The 15605-nt window shown below is 43.8% G+C and overlaps 1 protein-coding gene across 1 annotated transcript in view; it reads right to left on the reverse strand.

Moving 5' to 3' along the window:
• Positions 1 to 5858: 5858 nt before the first annotated feature.
• Positions 5859 to 15605, reverse strand: part of THSD4 (thrombospondin type 1 domain containing 4) — a 121729-nt gene continuing 111982 nt past the window's right edge. Inside the window, exons 10-12 of the mRNA XM_083412791.1 lie at positions 14597 to 14776; positions 12376 to 12520; positions 5859 to 10061 (exon numbers count right to left, since the gene is read on the reverse strand). Coding sequence (XP_083268917.1) covers positions 9919 to 10061; positions 12376 to 12520; positions 14597 to 14776 — 468 coding nt within the window. The 3' untranslated portion in view covers positions 5859 to 9918. The remainder of the gene's footprint in view (positions 10062 to 12375; positions 12521 to 14596; positions 14777 to 15605) is intronic.

Consider the following 15605-nt stretch of genomic DNA (forward strand, 5'->3'; position numbering starts at 1 on the left):
CAGCTCCCATAATCCCTAACCACTGACCATGCTGGCCAGAGGAGGAGACTGGAAATGGGAGACCAGCTACATCTGGAGGGCCAAATGTTATTCTCCACACTTGCATTACAAAGTATTCTGTTACTAAATTCTACACAAAATAGATAATTTCCCCTTCTACAAGACCATCTAGTTCCCCAGGAATATTGATATTGTATTTCTGAGCATTGTGCTTTCATTGCTCAGACTTTCTTTCCCTCAGTTATAACAAACTCGATGATGATGTGTCAGCTGCTTTATACAAAAGGGGGGGGGGGGAGATCCAAAGCAACTTGATAAGATAAAATACAAGAAATAAAAGCAAATTAAAACCAGAAAAACTTAGAACAATGAATAACACAAAATACATAAAATACCCACCCTGTGAGAAGATGAGCACCACCAAAGACCTGAGTAAACAAAAATGTCTTAGCCTGGCACCTAAAGACTGCCAAATACCTATGGAACTATGTATTAACAGACACATTTAAATAGTGATGTGTCTACTCAGAAGTAGACCCCACTGCACAGTTAGAAATTTATATTTAAATACTATTTAAATGTATGTTTTGTGCAGATGTTTTCAAAACTGCAGGTTCACACAGAAATGGGACAGAACTGATTTAGGGGTGGAAGCCAGCAAATGTGGTGTGGAGGGTCACAGATAGATTCATTTGCCCACCCTTAATTCCAGGGCCTTGTTCAGTTGCAGCCTTCAAGGGCAATCCCATATAATGCACAGTGGTACCTCAGGTTACAAACACTTTGGGTTACAGACTCTGCTAATCCAGAAGTATACCTCGGGTTAAGAACTTTACCTCAGGATGAGAACAGAAATCGCACATAGGCGGCACGGCGGCAGCGGGAGGCCCCATTAGCTAAAGTGGTACCTCAGGTTAAGAACGATTTCAGGTTAAGAACGGAGCTCCAGATCAAATTAAGTTCTTAACCAGAGGTACCACTGTACTTTGCAGTAGTCCAATCCAGAAGCCACAGATGGCCGTTGCTTAGTCTGCACCCTCACATCGTGATCTGTGTATCTGAATACAAATGGGCAGGTATGGTATGGAGCCATGGAGTGTGACAACCCACTTTCGACAAGGCAAATGAAAGGGCTTATGAGTAAATAACATGTCAGCCCCTAAAGAGAGTGAGAATTCACTCTTGGTTATGTTTTATGAGACAATGACAGATCACCAGTCACATTTCACAACTGACTCTTTCCATTTTTCATGCCTGCTGGTTTCAGATTCAATTTGGTTGTCATGCTGGGATATGAATCAAAAGTACCCTGATCGCTACATCGTAAGCACATTTGGTGATGTGAAGGGAGGAGCTGGCCTTCATAGTATCTGGAAGGAAGGAAGGAAGGAAGGAAGGAAGGAAGGAAGGAAGGACCCAAAACCCACACTTCCAACTCTACAATTCTATGATTTGTGATTCCTCCAGGAAAATGCAAAGATCAGCTCCAGGAGGTGATGCTTGTGGCCTTCTTTAGTGGCTTGTGGGACTTGTTGAATCCTGTCACAGTCCTCGATGGCTACAGCTCTGCTTGGTCCTTGCTGAACAGCCTTGCACTGCTGTGCTTTACAGCAGTCCTGGCACCTGGCGCTGGTTGGAACAGTTAAGGTCACGCCTTGTTAAACATGCAAATTGCAAACAAAATTAAAAAGGATCTCTCGCACTCTCTCCTTCAGCCTTTCACAAAACTGCTCATGTCCTCTGGCTCAGGGCCATTGTCAGCCTAAGGAGTTGTTTAATAATAGATGGTTTTTGAAGCCTGCCGTCGTTCCTGCAACTGGACATGAGAAAGAGAGGTGGAGGGGAGAGAAAGAGTGACTATCACAGCTTCATCTGTCATACAGAAGCCCATAGGGAATCCATTCTGAATTTCTATATGCCTTGTCTGAATTAGGCTACACAAGTGACATGTAGACCTGTGATTCTTCTTAAGGATATCCTCCCCTCCCTTTAAATCAAAAAGCATTATGAGGCTGCAAAACGTAGAAGCCCAGCCAACCCCAAGCCCACCCCTACCCAGCTGATTGAAGGCTGGGCTGGGGCGGACGGGGGCTCTGGGCTGGGGATTAGCCACCCCTGGTTTAAGACATGCCTTACCTTGAAGTGTCCATTATTACCACAAAAGTAGATGTGAGAAGCTGCTGCTGGCAGAATTTTTCTTTTGATGGGCCAGTCCTACCATGAGGCAAAATGAGGCAGTCACCTCCACGAAGGAGGATATCCCATCCCCAGAGTCCAAGTGGGATTCAACTGTCAGTCTGGTTGGCTTTTATAGTTGGAATGGAGGGAGGTGCCATCTTCTTGTCTTCCCCAAGCAGCAACATCTCTTAGGCTGCCTCCACTCTCTGCTCACGGATCCTCTTATTATAACCTTTGTCTGCTGGCCCTCCAAAGTGCACCAGCTCACAGCCTTCCCACTCCAGCTATTCCTATTGCACCAGCATTGGACTCATTCTTTATTATTATCCTGTAAAGGAACTCAGAGTGGTGTTCATGGGGGGTTTGCCTCATAAGGACCCTGTGAGGCGGGTTCAGCTAAGAAATGCTGGCCCAAGGCCTTTAGGGGGAGAGATGTTTGAACCGGAGATATTCCATTTAGTATTCTTCACTGCCTCTCCATGTATGATTTCTGAGGACAAGAAAGGAATCGGAGGTTTCCAGTCCTAAGGAACAGGATCCACTGAAAAGCTAGACTACTTTCTGAGTAAAATGTATTAAACGGTGCTGTAAAGCACAAGTCATTGTGTCAGGCATTTTAGTCCAGCAAATATATCCAGACAGAAAACTTCTTTCATTCCAAGGGCCACATTTCCTCATGGACAACTTTCTGGAGGCCACATGCCAGTGTAGGGTTGGGCCAAAGGTATAATAATAATGATTTTAAAAATATTATTTATGCCCCACCCATCTGGCTGGGTTTTCCCAGCCACTCTGGGTGGCTTACAGCGTATGTAAAAACATAATGAAAACACCAAGTGTTAAGAACCTCCCACTACAGGACTGCCTTCAGATGTCTTCTCAAAGTTGTATAATTCTTTATTTCCTTGACATCTGAGAGTTCCACAGGGAGGGAGCCACTACTGAGAAGGCCCTCTACATGGTTCCCTGTAACTTTGCTTCTCACATTGAGGGAAACATCATTGGAGGAGGACCTCAGTGTCCAGGCAGGACGATGGAGGTGGAAAAGCTCCATCGGGCATACAAGGCTGGGGCCACTGGCTTTCAAGGTCAGCACCAACACTTTGAATTGTGCTCAGGAATGTCCTGGGACTCAGTGTAAATTCTTTAGGACCAGTGTTATATGGTCCCAGTCACCAGTCTAGCTGCCACATTCTGGATTAGTTGTAGTTTCTTTGGGTCAGTTTCAAAGGTAGCCCCACATAGAGCACATTGCAGTAGACCAAGCGGGAGATAACCAGAGCATGCACCACTCTGGTGAGACACTCCGTGGGCAGGTAGGGTCTCAGTCTGTGTACCAGGTGGAGCTGGTAGACAGCTGCCCTGGACACAGAATTGACCTCCATGGACAGCTGTGAGTCCAAAATGACTCCCAGGCTGTGCACCTGGTCCTTCAGGGGCACACTTACCCCATTCAGGACCAGGGAGTCCCCCACACACCCCTGCCTCCCTGTGCCCCAGAAACAATACTTCTGTCTTGTCGGAAGGAGGGCAATAGATGTGACTTCTACACACACACACCACCCTCTGTCCAAATAACCAAAAGGCATTTTCACAATTCAAGAGCAGACACTAGGAGTGTCTTAATCAGGGTCAGGGAGGGGGTGATCCAGGGAGAGTCATGAGAGCCAGAGAGTCTTGAGGCTGCACGTCTGACCTATGCAGTTGAAAAATAAAAACAGTGAAACCCAAGGCACATATCCGTAACTCAAAAATATTGTTTTTGGATTATATTTGTGTGAGAACCACACGACAGAAACGGTTTCACTCAGATTCTAAAATGTCCATAAATGTTTCCATATAAAGATTTTCTAAAGGAATGAGAATTTTTACCCAGTCATCTGGAAGGGTATGTTTAAAGTCTACGAGCCAAGTATAGTTCCCTTTTTATCCTTTATTTTTTTATTCTTGATGTAAATCTTCAACTCTCTCAGTTGGTTACTGTGAAAAAAGCAAGAAATTGAATCCAAAAACTGACAGCTAAGTCCAACACAATTCTGCTGGTGGAGGCAGGAGAACACTGCAACCATTTTAAAAGATGCATCTTGTACCAAATTTAAGAACATCTAGGGCAGATCTGAAACCAAACTAATAACTTTGCAACATGATTCACAGGCTGCAAAATCTCTCTCTCTCTCTCTCTCTTTTACACACACACACACACACACACACACACACACACACACAGTGGCCGAGTTTGTAATTGCTTTAGGTGGCGGGTGACAAAGAAGGAGTCCTTCTAGGATCAGTATTGGGAGCTGGGCTTTTTAACTTGTTTGTGAGCAATCTGGAGTCTGGGTGAGGTGGTCAGGTTTGCTGATGATACTAAATGGTTCAGGGTTGTTAAAACAAAAAGGATTCTGCTCGGCTCCAAAAGGACTTCTCTAAACTAAGTGAATGGGAGGCAAAATGGCAGATGCAATTCAGCATAAGTGATGGATGTGGGGGCAAAAAACCCAATACTTTCACATATATGCTCAGGGTGTGTAAACTTTCTGTTATGACTTTGGGGTCATAGCAGAAAGCTCGATGAAGGTGTTGACCCACTTTGCGGCAGTTCTGAAAACAGCAAATTCCATGCTAGGAATCATTAGAAAAGGAATTGAACATAAAACTGCCACTGTCAGAATGGGATTATACAACTCTATAGTGAGACCACACTTGGAACATGATGTACAGAATATGATAGAGTTGGAAAAGGTTCAGAAAAGGGCAACCAAAATGTTTAAAGAGAGAAGATGGCAGCGCCCTGGAGGAAAGCGGGACACGACCCCATTAGGAAACTACTAAATTTGATAGAACACAGCAAAACAACCAAATCTCCACTGACAGTCATGTCTCTAGATATCCTTAAAGCCTTTGATTGTATGGAATGGAAATACTTAATAGAAGTATTAACCAGCATGAAATTCGGCCCTAACTTCCTGGATATCCTTAAACAAATTTACTGTATGGCTTCAGCAAAAATCAGAATCAATAATCAACTATGCAATAGAATGAAAGATCATTCTCCCCACTTTCTCCTCTCTTTCCCCCAACCACATAATGCATATGATAACAGTATCTTATACTGAATGTAAACAAACTTTTTCAGACTCTGAATTGAAAGTGGAGACTCTATATGTAGTTTTCTTTGTTTCTTTGTTTGCTTGTTACATGAGAAAATCTTTAAGAAAAACTAATTTTTAAATGCCAAAATGTTTAAAGAGTTAGTGCAACCTCCCTTTGAGGTTGCAACATTTTGGGCTTCTTGAGTTAGGGAAAAAGTTGCTTAAGGGAAGACATGATAGAGGTGAGTTTATGCATGGCGTGGAGGAAGGAAATAGGGACCCCCCTCCCTCTCTCATAACACTGGAATCCGTTGCCATCCAGGGAAGCTGAATGTTGAAAGACTTCGGAGAGACTAACTGGAGTTGTTATTCACACAGTGCACTGTTGGAACTATGTGAAGAAGCACCTTCTCTCATCTGTACTGAATCTTCCAATGGGGGTGCAAAAATCCTGCTGCTCCCCAGCATCTGCCACCCGGGGCTGCTCCTTCACCCTGCCCAACCGCAGGACTGGCCCTTCTCATGACTTCATGGTAGAGGCAGGATTCGAACTGTGCTGACATTATTAACCACAAAAGACAACTCACAGGATGGGATGTTTGTTCAATTTATTCCCCCCCCCCATAATAAAAAATAAATTAGTCATACGAAAAAATATCAAACTTTTTCCCCATTGGAGAAAATGTATACAAATATGAAAAAGATGCTGTACAGAACTGGTTCAGGTGCATTGCTGGTGATATATTCCTGAACTAGTACTTAAGTATTTTTAAACTTATACATCTCCCACTTTTTCTTTAAAAAAATCCATTTGTAGAAGTGGATTATTAACCATGAATTAAAGAAAACATTAACTATTGATTTACAGTACAATACTTTTATATATGTCAGTGTGGTATAAAACTCTAGGCCAGAGACTGGTTAGTATTGCCAAAAGAGCTGGACAGAAATGTCAATGGCATATATAAATAAATCCACTTTTAGTCCCTTTTTGTAAAACAATTGAACAAACAAATTCATATTCTAAATAATAGAACTATTTTGATGCAGTGGCTTATTCCATATAGACACAGCTTAGAATACATTTTTTCCTATAAACATCTTGTATTTACAAATATAAAAAATAAGTTATAACAAAGTATATCCTTCCTTGTTTCAGACAGGCTGGGTTAATTTCAGGTGTGTGGAGATCTGGGCAATTCTCCACTGCGTGGGCAGACCTGGCCGTGTTATGTATGTGCCTGTTGACTGAAGATGAGCCAACACTCCGTCCTGTCTGGGCTCAGAGTGGCCCAGAAAAAGCAGATCTTTTTTCTCCCCAAAGTCGGAAATGGCTCTGCTGGTCCCTGAGGCAATCTGAACTGATTTAGGATCTGGGTAGGCAGAATGGAGATGGGAGAGGGTGGGATTCTTCTTCCCCTCGGATTGAATCATAGCTGAACAAGAACTTGGGTTCATAACATTCTCCTTCTTTTTGAGGTGAACATTGCAAGCCCCACAAGGCTAATATTTCCAGGCTAAGAAATGCAAGTCTTGGTGCCATCTCTACCACCGACAACTTCTTTTGGTGTCTACACCAAAAGAGCAAAGCAGCTGTTAGGTTGCATCAGGGGTAATCAACACGGTGCCTCCAGATGTTGCTGGAGAACAATTCCCTTTGTCCCTGGCACTGTTGGCCAGGGTGGCTGAGGCTGATGGATGTTGAATTTCAACAGTCATCTGGTGGACACCACATTGACCTACAGCACACTGGTTCTGTCATGGGCATGTCTGAACATTGAATACAGACCTCTAAACACTCTTTCCCATCACTGCTAATAGGAAGAAATGAGTATTACTGAACAGCAGCAAAAGGAAGAGGGGTACGTCATGCACTTGAGCCAGGGTAGTCCACAAGGGGTGCCCTCCAGATGTTTTAGACTACAACTCCTATCAGCCACAGCCAATGCATGGCCAATGGACAGGGATAATGGGAGTTGGAGGCCACCATGTTGTTTACCCTTTTTCTAGTATTACACATGAAATATGTAGGTTGCTCTAGCTGTGATGGCTTACAGTGGCCACATCACCAAAGAAAGGAATATAGATCAGAAAAAAGAATGTTTAAAACACATGCTTATTTACTACAGATCAGCTGGGGTACTCATGTGGGGAACATTCTTCAGGACTGTTGGGGTCTGGGTCCTTACGATACAACCTTCCCCTGCTCTTCAGTCCTAATGGTGTTTGTCTTTTAAGACGGCTAAGATAAAATGAATGATGAGTCAAATGTTGGGTGGGTGGTCAACTAAATGAAGCTCGAATCACTAGGAAGGATGGATGATACAACTTCCAGTCAAGTCAGGTTTTGCGCACAGAGTGGAGAATGCACTATCTTGTCCTTTGCCTCAGGCAACAAAATGGATTAGAACACTCTTGAGAAGCAATGACAAAATGGCTGCCATGTGGGGATAGGGGTGGAATAACACAGAATTCCTGGCACTTCCAAAAGAGCGGAAAATGAGTTGGGGCCACAACATGGCCCCTGATCAGTGAGAAAAAGGCACCTGCTTCACTGTTCTCACATGCAAAGAGAAGTTCTTAGTGATTCTCCTGGGTGGAGAATGGATTGGAAGAGGATGGGTGTCCATCCATCCAATGAAATGTGGGTATGGTTGGGGGGGTTGGGGGGGCAGGCTCAATGCAAGGCAGGCTGAGTCAATGCAAACAGGTACTGACTATGAAGAATGAACATTTTCTCATGCAATGTGGATTTTTGAGAGGATATATACTGAGACCTTTTGCAGGCACCATAGGAGGTATTGGCCAGCACACTGCTGCCTGTGGGCACTGTGTTGGTGACCCCTGACTCAGAAGGAGGCCACCTGAGGTGCAGAGCATTAAAAGTAAATGCACAGTTTGAATGTCATCAAATGCATCATCCCAAAAGACGAGACAAATTTGTATAATAACTTTATATGCTGATTTATCTGTATGTATAGATGCAGATTTAGAAACAATTACTATAATTTAAATAGAAACACAATACATCCCATCATACTAGGAACAGTGACCAGGGGGCCTGTGTGTTTGCTTAGTCACCTGACTGGGTGTCGATGGGCAACTTGGATGCCCCATGTGCTCTCCCTTCTGATGGCCATTGTTAAACCAGATTTCAAACAGAGGCTGGTCCTCTGAAAAGCAGAGAATGTGGCCACCTTAGCTGCCGGCCAGAGAAGGCAATGGATGTGCTGGGTGGAGAAAGAGTCTGACCAGGTATAAGGCGGCTTTCTGAGTTTATTTTTAAGTGATCACAGGACAGATTAATTGTAGTGGAGGGAGACCGTCTAGTAATCGCTGCCATTATGAAATTGGTCGGGTGCATCCGTTTTGACTTTGCCACACATCAAGATAGCCAGTATTCAACAACTATTGGCATTTGCCAACACCAACAAAGAAAGCGACACAAAGGTAGGCTGCTGTGTTCATCCATGGGGCAGGGGACCCTGAACAAGGACAGCAACATAATCACCATTATTGGGACCAACAGTGTGTATGTGTCACAAACAATAAGCTAGCCTTCAAATTTCAGAGCTTTCCTCAGGAATGATGTAAACTACTAAAAAGAAAGGGGAAGTGGTTGAAGAGAGAGAGATATGTATGTTGCGCTTATAGCATTGTGAGCTGATCCTTTGAGGGAATTGGGGCAGCACTGCCCGTCTGCCCTTTATGCAATGCTGTGGTTTTGGGGATGTTTTTATTTATTTATTTATTACAAAAAAAGGCCTGACTGATTATATGTAATTTTATATGCAAAATTATGTGCAAAATTTTAAAATACATGTATTATACATATAAAAGTGTCAAACCCCAATGTGGCACTTTATTACTGCAGCATAATTTTATAAGCACTAATACAAAAGTATTTCTGTATAGTTATATGCATTCTTGTATGTATCTGTTTGAGAGCTGGTTGCTTTGGGAAACCTGGAGCGTATATGTATAGAAAATCATACATATAATAATGCATATAATCATTTATTAGAATAATGAACATGATGTGTGAGCATAGCTCATTTTTTAAGCAGAACTGGGTTTTTTTTAAGAAAATGCCATCCCTGGTTTCATCCTGGTGGGAATCATTTATTATGTCCAAGCAGGAACAAGAAGCTCTGCCTCGATACTAGCAAAGTTCCCAACATTTTTATTAGGTGTCATAGAAGTATTATGTAAAGGAAAATGGTCCTGAGGAAGAGTTTGATGCCAGTCAAGCTCAATGTTCTGGGATTTTCTCAGTACAGTCCTATGCATTAGAAGTAAGTTCTGCTGAGTTCAACGGGGCTTCCTTCCAGGCACAGGACTGCTGCCTCCATTGACCCCTACTGTCCCTGCATGGATTATTAGTTGACTCTGCCTGAGACGGTTCCTTACATCTCCCAAGATGGGCTTTTGCTTGGCTGTGCTTAATGATGTTTGGAAAAACCCAGTTTTACAGTGTACATTTCCAAAAGGGTTCCTATACAGTGTGCTAGTGATATCACAGAAGCATGCACACCCTCAAGGGGTGCGCCAGTATGGGAAACCTCTCTTTTTAAAAGGTAGACTCTGTTTCAGTCCAAGCAGCCACAAATGACTGGGCAGAAGTCCAGCGATGCCAGCGATGGAGCCGTGGTTATCTATGCCCCAGAAACCCAGACTGCCTGTTGGCCACTCTCAAGCACGAAGCGCAACACGCTGTTTTGTAATATGTGTAGACACACAGCCGGGCTTGCACGACAACGTTGCAGTTGTAATATTTGTCTTTGCAGTTCTCATCTGGAAAGGACAAAATAATTCCTTAAACAGGCAATGGCTAAGGGGTTCGCTTGTGCACTGACTGAGACCAGCAGGGAAGTCTCTGCTCCAGGTCCTGCATCGTCCCCATGATGGCATGAGCTCCTGTCAATAATAGCACCCCAATCAGTCTTCACCAACCCAGTGCCTTTCAGATGCTTTGGACTTCACAGTGGCCATGAAGTTTAGTATGAAATTCTCACAGTAAACACATTTTCTATATGCAGTTTTGATTAATTTTAGAAAGCAATTGTCCTTGACGTAATGCATTTTTGTATGGTTTTTGCATCAATCGACCACTTCAATTGGCAGAACTGGCACTACTGCAGGGCCCACATAATGCCCATTCTGTATTGGTAAGAACTCGGTTGTTTAGTGTGGCAGCACCTGCCCTTTGGGACTCCCTGTCTAGGAAGAGCAAGCAGGAGCCTCCACTATCTTCTTTGGTGCACCTGGAGAAAACAAGCATTCTTTTTTAGGCAACCCTTCCCAGGTACTTAGATATGCCAGTGTGAATTCTAATCTGTTTTAGCATTTTAAGTTTTCCTATAGGCCTGGGTAGCTCAGTTGACTAGAGTCTGGTGCTGACAATGAGAAGGTTGCAGGTTCAGTCCCCATGATGGACAGCTGCCTATTTGCTGCACTGCAGGAGGTTGGACCAGACGATCCTGGGGTCCCGTCTACCTTGACAATTCTATGATTCTGTATGTTTGGCTCCAATTTTTTCTTGTTTTCTTATTTTTACCTTTTTGTTAGCTGCTTTGAGGGTCTTTTAAAAAAATATTGAAGCAGTGTATAAATTTTATGAAATAAATAAATGATGAATCTGTTTATTTTATATTATTTTATAAAATTTATATACTGCCTGCTTGTAAGAAGAAAACCTCAAAGCAGTCATTGTTTATTTCATGGGGATGTAAGGTATTGGGCAATGTTGCAGTGAAGGCAAAACCCTTGGATCTCCTCAGATGAAATTCCAGCCCATCAGGGTCTCCTGCTTATGAGAGAGCAAAATTAGTGTCTAAGTGTCTATCTGCGCCTTGTTAAGTTGACCCTAGAAAAGTTGTTTCATTTTATTCTTGAAAGCAGAGCAGATCTGCTTCCAAGTTTTGGATTATGTTTGACATTCAATGGGGTGCAAGTTTCTTCCTGCAAAGCTGCAGTTTAAGCTGATCTGTAGGATTAAGGCTTTTTTTTTTAACCATAGATGTTAAAATCGAATTTTGTTTCTAAAACTCTTCAGGGAAAGTAGAAGTCTAGATGAGCACTTAACATTCACGGTGCTGCTTGGTGGTTTGTGTATGTTGGAGTTTTTTCTTCTTCCTGCACCTAGCTTTGCTTAAATAATACATTTCCCCAAACCACATGGCTTAAATAATACATACACCCAATCACTTTTGTTCAAAGTCAAGTACAAATCAATTTCATTTTCATGATACCTAAACACAAGGTAGCAGGCCGTTGTGTTTGACTGGCAGGCACTGTAGCGAAGCATTAATTGCTCAGCAAAACCCAGCTGTTTGAAGTGGAAGAGAAATTGCAAAAACAATGGCAATTATTATTCATACAAATCCTACACTGTTGCAGATGCAAATCTTGAATTTGAGCCATAGTCCTGGAATGTTGTACATGGGGAACCTCTTTAGTGACCTCAGCTTTGAAAAGTTGACAGAAGAATGGGGGAATTCAAATTCCTATTTGACAATTATTTTTCTCCCATTTTCTGAGGAGTTGGATCAGAAGTGGGGAGAACGAGAGGGAGGACTCTGGGAGGGAGGAGGTTCCAAGAACGAAATCAAAGGAGAAAGAGAAGGTTCATCATCTGTGCTCTTCCAGATATTTTAGGACTCCAGTTCCCATCATTCTCTTTTTCTACATCAAGGGTAGCCAATGTGGTATCATCCAGATGCTGCAGAACACACATCCCACCGTCTCTGATCATGGTGCTCAATGGGAGTTGAATACCACAACATCTGAAAAGCACATTACCTCCCCCCCCCCCCCCCGATGTAACAGCATACAGGTTGCTGGTGGAATCTTTTAGAGACTTCCTGGGCACTCAAATGTTGTGTGTGCCAATAAAAAGACTAAATCCCAAATGAAAAACCAATATACCTTTCAAAAGAAACTTGCTTATTTTGGTCTTGTTAAAAAGAAAAACATACACACACCTAAACTATTACATTTTGTTAAAATCTGACCTTATTGGCTTGCCTCAGTAGGCACAGTGGGTCAGTTTCATTTTTCCTCCACTAGATGGAGTTCCACAATTAGAATAATGGCAACATCACCCTACCTATTTCGGGTATGCAGTCTTGAGTGTTGCACTGCTCCTTCTCTTCAGGTTTAAGCTGGGAGTCACATCTGCTGCTGGGCGTCATTTCATCAGAGAGACATCGCACCTCTCGGACACGGAAGCCGCCTTCGCAGGACTTTGAGCACTGCAACGCATTTAAAATAAATAAATAAATGCTCTGGCAAAGTATGAAATTAAGAAAGCAAGCCACACTCACAGTGCAGCCCTGTGTATGTTTACTCAGAAGTAACCCTCACTGCAATCCACCACACTGTGACCAGTACCAACATTACTCAGTCATTTTGGGAATTTCCACAGATCAGGAGTGGCATGCCAGGTGCTGGCCCAGGATCAGCCCCAAATCAAAAGATCAACAGAACATCAACTGTGTCATTTTGCAGCTTCTAGTTTATTGCTTTCTCAGAATGCTGTTCTCTTGCCTTAAAACAAGAGTGGTAAGAGTAATTTGCCCTTCTGTGTTGTCATGAAAATCTATCCAGGAAGCAAAGCCCTCAAAGTAGGAGAGTGGGCAGAGCTGGGACAGCCAAAGCAATTTCCTCACTTAGCAGTCTGAAGCAATTTGGGATCATATGGTTTTCAAGGACTCTGGGAGGGAGGAGGTTCCAAGAACGAAATCAAAGGAGAACGAGAAGGTTCATCACACACACACAGCCCTCTGAAGACACCCAAGTAAGAAGGAGCTCTTCACAAACCACTTGATGTCCACTAGACCTATTTTTATCTCAGTTGAAGGAGATACAGGAATGTTTTGAGTTGTGCAGAAGAGACAGGTTTTCCTGTCAGCAGGGTGACTGTCGAGAACCTTTGTATGCTTCTTTCCTTGTAACATTTACAGCCCACCTTTCTTCCAAAGAACCAAAGGTGGCAGGTGTGGCTCCTGTTCCTCCCTTTTGTATCCCCACAGCCACCTAACCTAAAGATACCCAGTGACTGAGCAGGGTTTGCAGTCCTGGTGCCCCAGGTGTCCAACACTCTAACTTGGGGGGGGGGGGCGACCTCCAGTCATGCAGTCAATTGTGGTCCTCCAAGCTTCTCCATCTGACTCTCCTCAGGTCACGCACACTACCAAGTCACACCATCTCTCCCCGAGGCCACACCTCTCAGCAGCTTTACTCCGTACCCTCCTTAAGTGTTTCTGCTAAGTTGGGATGGAGGATAGAGCTCTCTCTCTCTCTCTCTCTCTCTCTGTGTGTGTGTGTGTGTTTTCTTTCTAGAAACTAGCCTACATGTCAAAGGTAAAATTCATATTAATTGTTCTTCTCACTTTTGCCTCTGGCCCCACCCACCACCACCAAATGGCCCCTGGGATGCTCTCCAGAAGAGAATGCGGCCCTCAGTTTGAAAAGGGTTCCCTCCTTCTGCTCTAAACCAAGGGTATTCAAGCTCCCCAGCTAAGATAGCTGATGTTCTGGGAGTGCTGGCAAGGGCATGAGGTCTAGAAACTTATTAGTGGGAAATGGCGGCTGCATGCAGCTGCCTAGGCGAACCGGATGCTGATGACCGGCCAGTTGGGTTCCTTGCTGAAGATGCTTTCATCAGCGCCTTGGAAGCAGACTAAACAGACAATTCCTTACTTGCATTCCTGCAGTGTTAAATGTCACTGCACAGATTACTTCTTTAAGTCAAGTCCTCAAAAGGAAAAACTTGGAAGGTGTCAGGTCTGGTAGCCTGGAGGCAGGCAGATGGTGCAGCAGAGAGGAGAGGGAAGCAGTTCAACAAGGAATCAAGCGGGAAGCCAGACAATGAGCAACTCTGCATGACACAGCTGAGTGACAGAGCACCTGCCTTGCATGCAGAAGGTCCCAGGTTCAATCTCCAGCACCTCCAGGTAGGGCTGCAAAAAGCCCCTTGTTTGAAACACTAGTCACTGCCAGTCAGTGCTGACATTAGTGAGCTAGATAGAGATTCCTCTGTTCAGTTTGACCAGCCACTTTCAAGGTCTGTGTGGGAGCTCCTTGGAGGACTAGAAGCTGCACCTCCACCAGCTCTGCATCCTTTCCTCACGGGGGAGCCCCTCCACCCCCCGCTGCTAGTTGTGGGCTTCCCACACACCTCTGGTTGGCCACTAGGAGAAGAGGAGGCTGGACTAGGAGGGCCTTTGGCTCTGCTTAACCTCTCCAGGGCTGGCCATAGGAACAGACGTCAGCTGAGCATTTGTGTTTTGGGCAGAGGAATCAACCAAACGCAGCCAAGTACTTACCGTGCTCCATTCGGTGCTAAACCATTTAGCGCCGCAAGGCTTGAGGTAGCAGGTCTGCTGGCTGGGAGGTGTCTCCAGAAATGAGCACTCCTCAGGGCTCAGCATGTCAAAGCTGCTTTCCGTTTTTCGGATACAAATCACTTCTCTCTGCTGAGTTCCACGGCCACATTCAATGGAGCACTATACATAAGCAAACAGAAAACAGAGGTGGAGATACATACTCATATGTTTACTTCATAAACTTTAGACTGTCTTTTTTGTTGATTGTTTAATTTTATATTTTTTTATAAATAGTCACATTTTTCTATTCTGTTTGGAAACCACTCTGAGGTTTCCTGCAACCAAGTGGTTTATAAGTTTTATGAAGCAAAGAGGAGGTTTACAGACAGAATAAAATAATAAGGTTATCAGTAAAAGCAGATAAAAACAAATCTTTAACGAGTTCAAAAGGTAAATTCAGCAATAAACTAAAAACAGATTAGACGATACATCAACACTCTACATGTCTGGAGGGGCTCGTCTACACAAAACTGTCTTCAGCAGGCGCTGGAAAGAGTGCCGTGAAGGCCCTGCCTGGCGTGAAGAGGCTCCGCGTCCCAGAGTGCAGGTGCTGCCAAACGTCAAAGATCCATTTCTTACAGATGTTGAACAGGCATTATGGGGCACCTGGAACAGGGCCAGTGCCATTGATCAAAGTGGTTGAGTGGGCATATATGGCATAAGAGGTATTCTTGCAGGAAAACGGGTCCCAAGTTGTTAATGACTTTATATATATATAATGGGCAACCAGTGAAGATCTCTGAGCACAGGTGTTATATATGCCAGCAATCGTGTTGCAGTATTCTGCACTAACCACAGATTCAGGATAGGTGCAAGGGAAGCCCCACAAAGAGTGTATTGCAGTAAATGTAATGGAGGTAGCTTATATAAAAAGTCCCACCCCCACCCCACCCCGTCTCAGTTGGTTGCTTACCGTTTTAAATACGCAAATTTTATGAATTAAGATATT

Source organism: Podarcis tiliguerta (genome assembly GCF_965153285.1).
Source record: "Podarcis tiliguerta genome assembly, chromosome: 14".
Taxonomy (NCBI): Eukaryota; Metazoa; Chordata; class Lepidosauria; order Squamata; family Lacertidae; genus Podarcis; species Podarcis tiliguerta.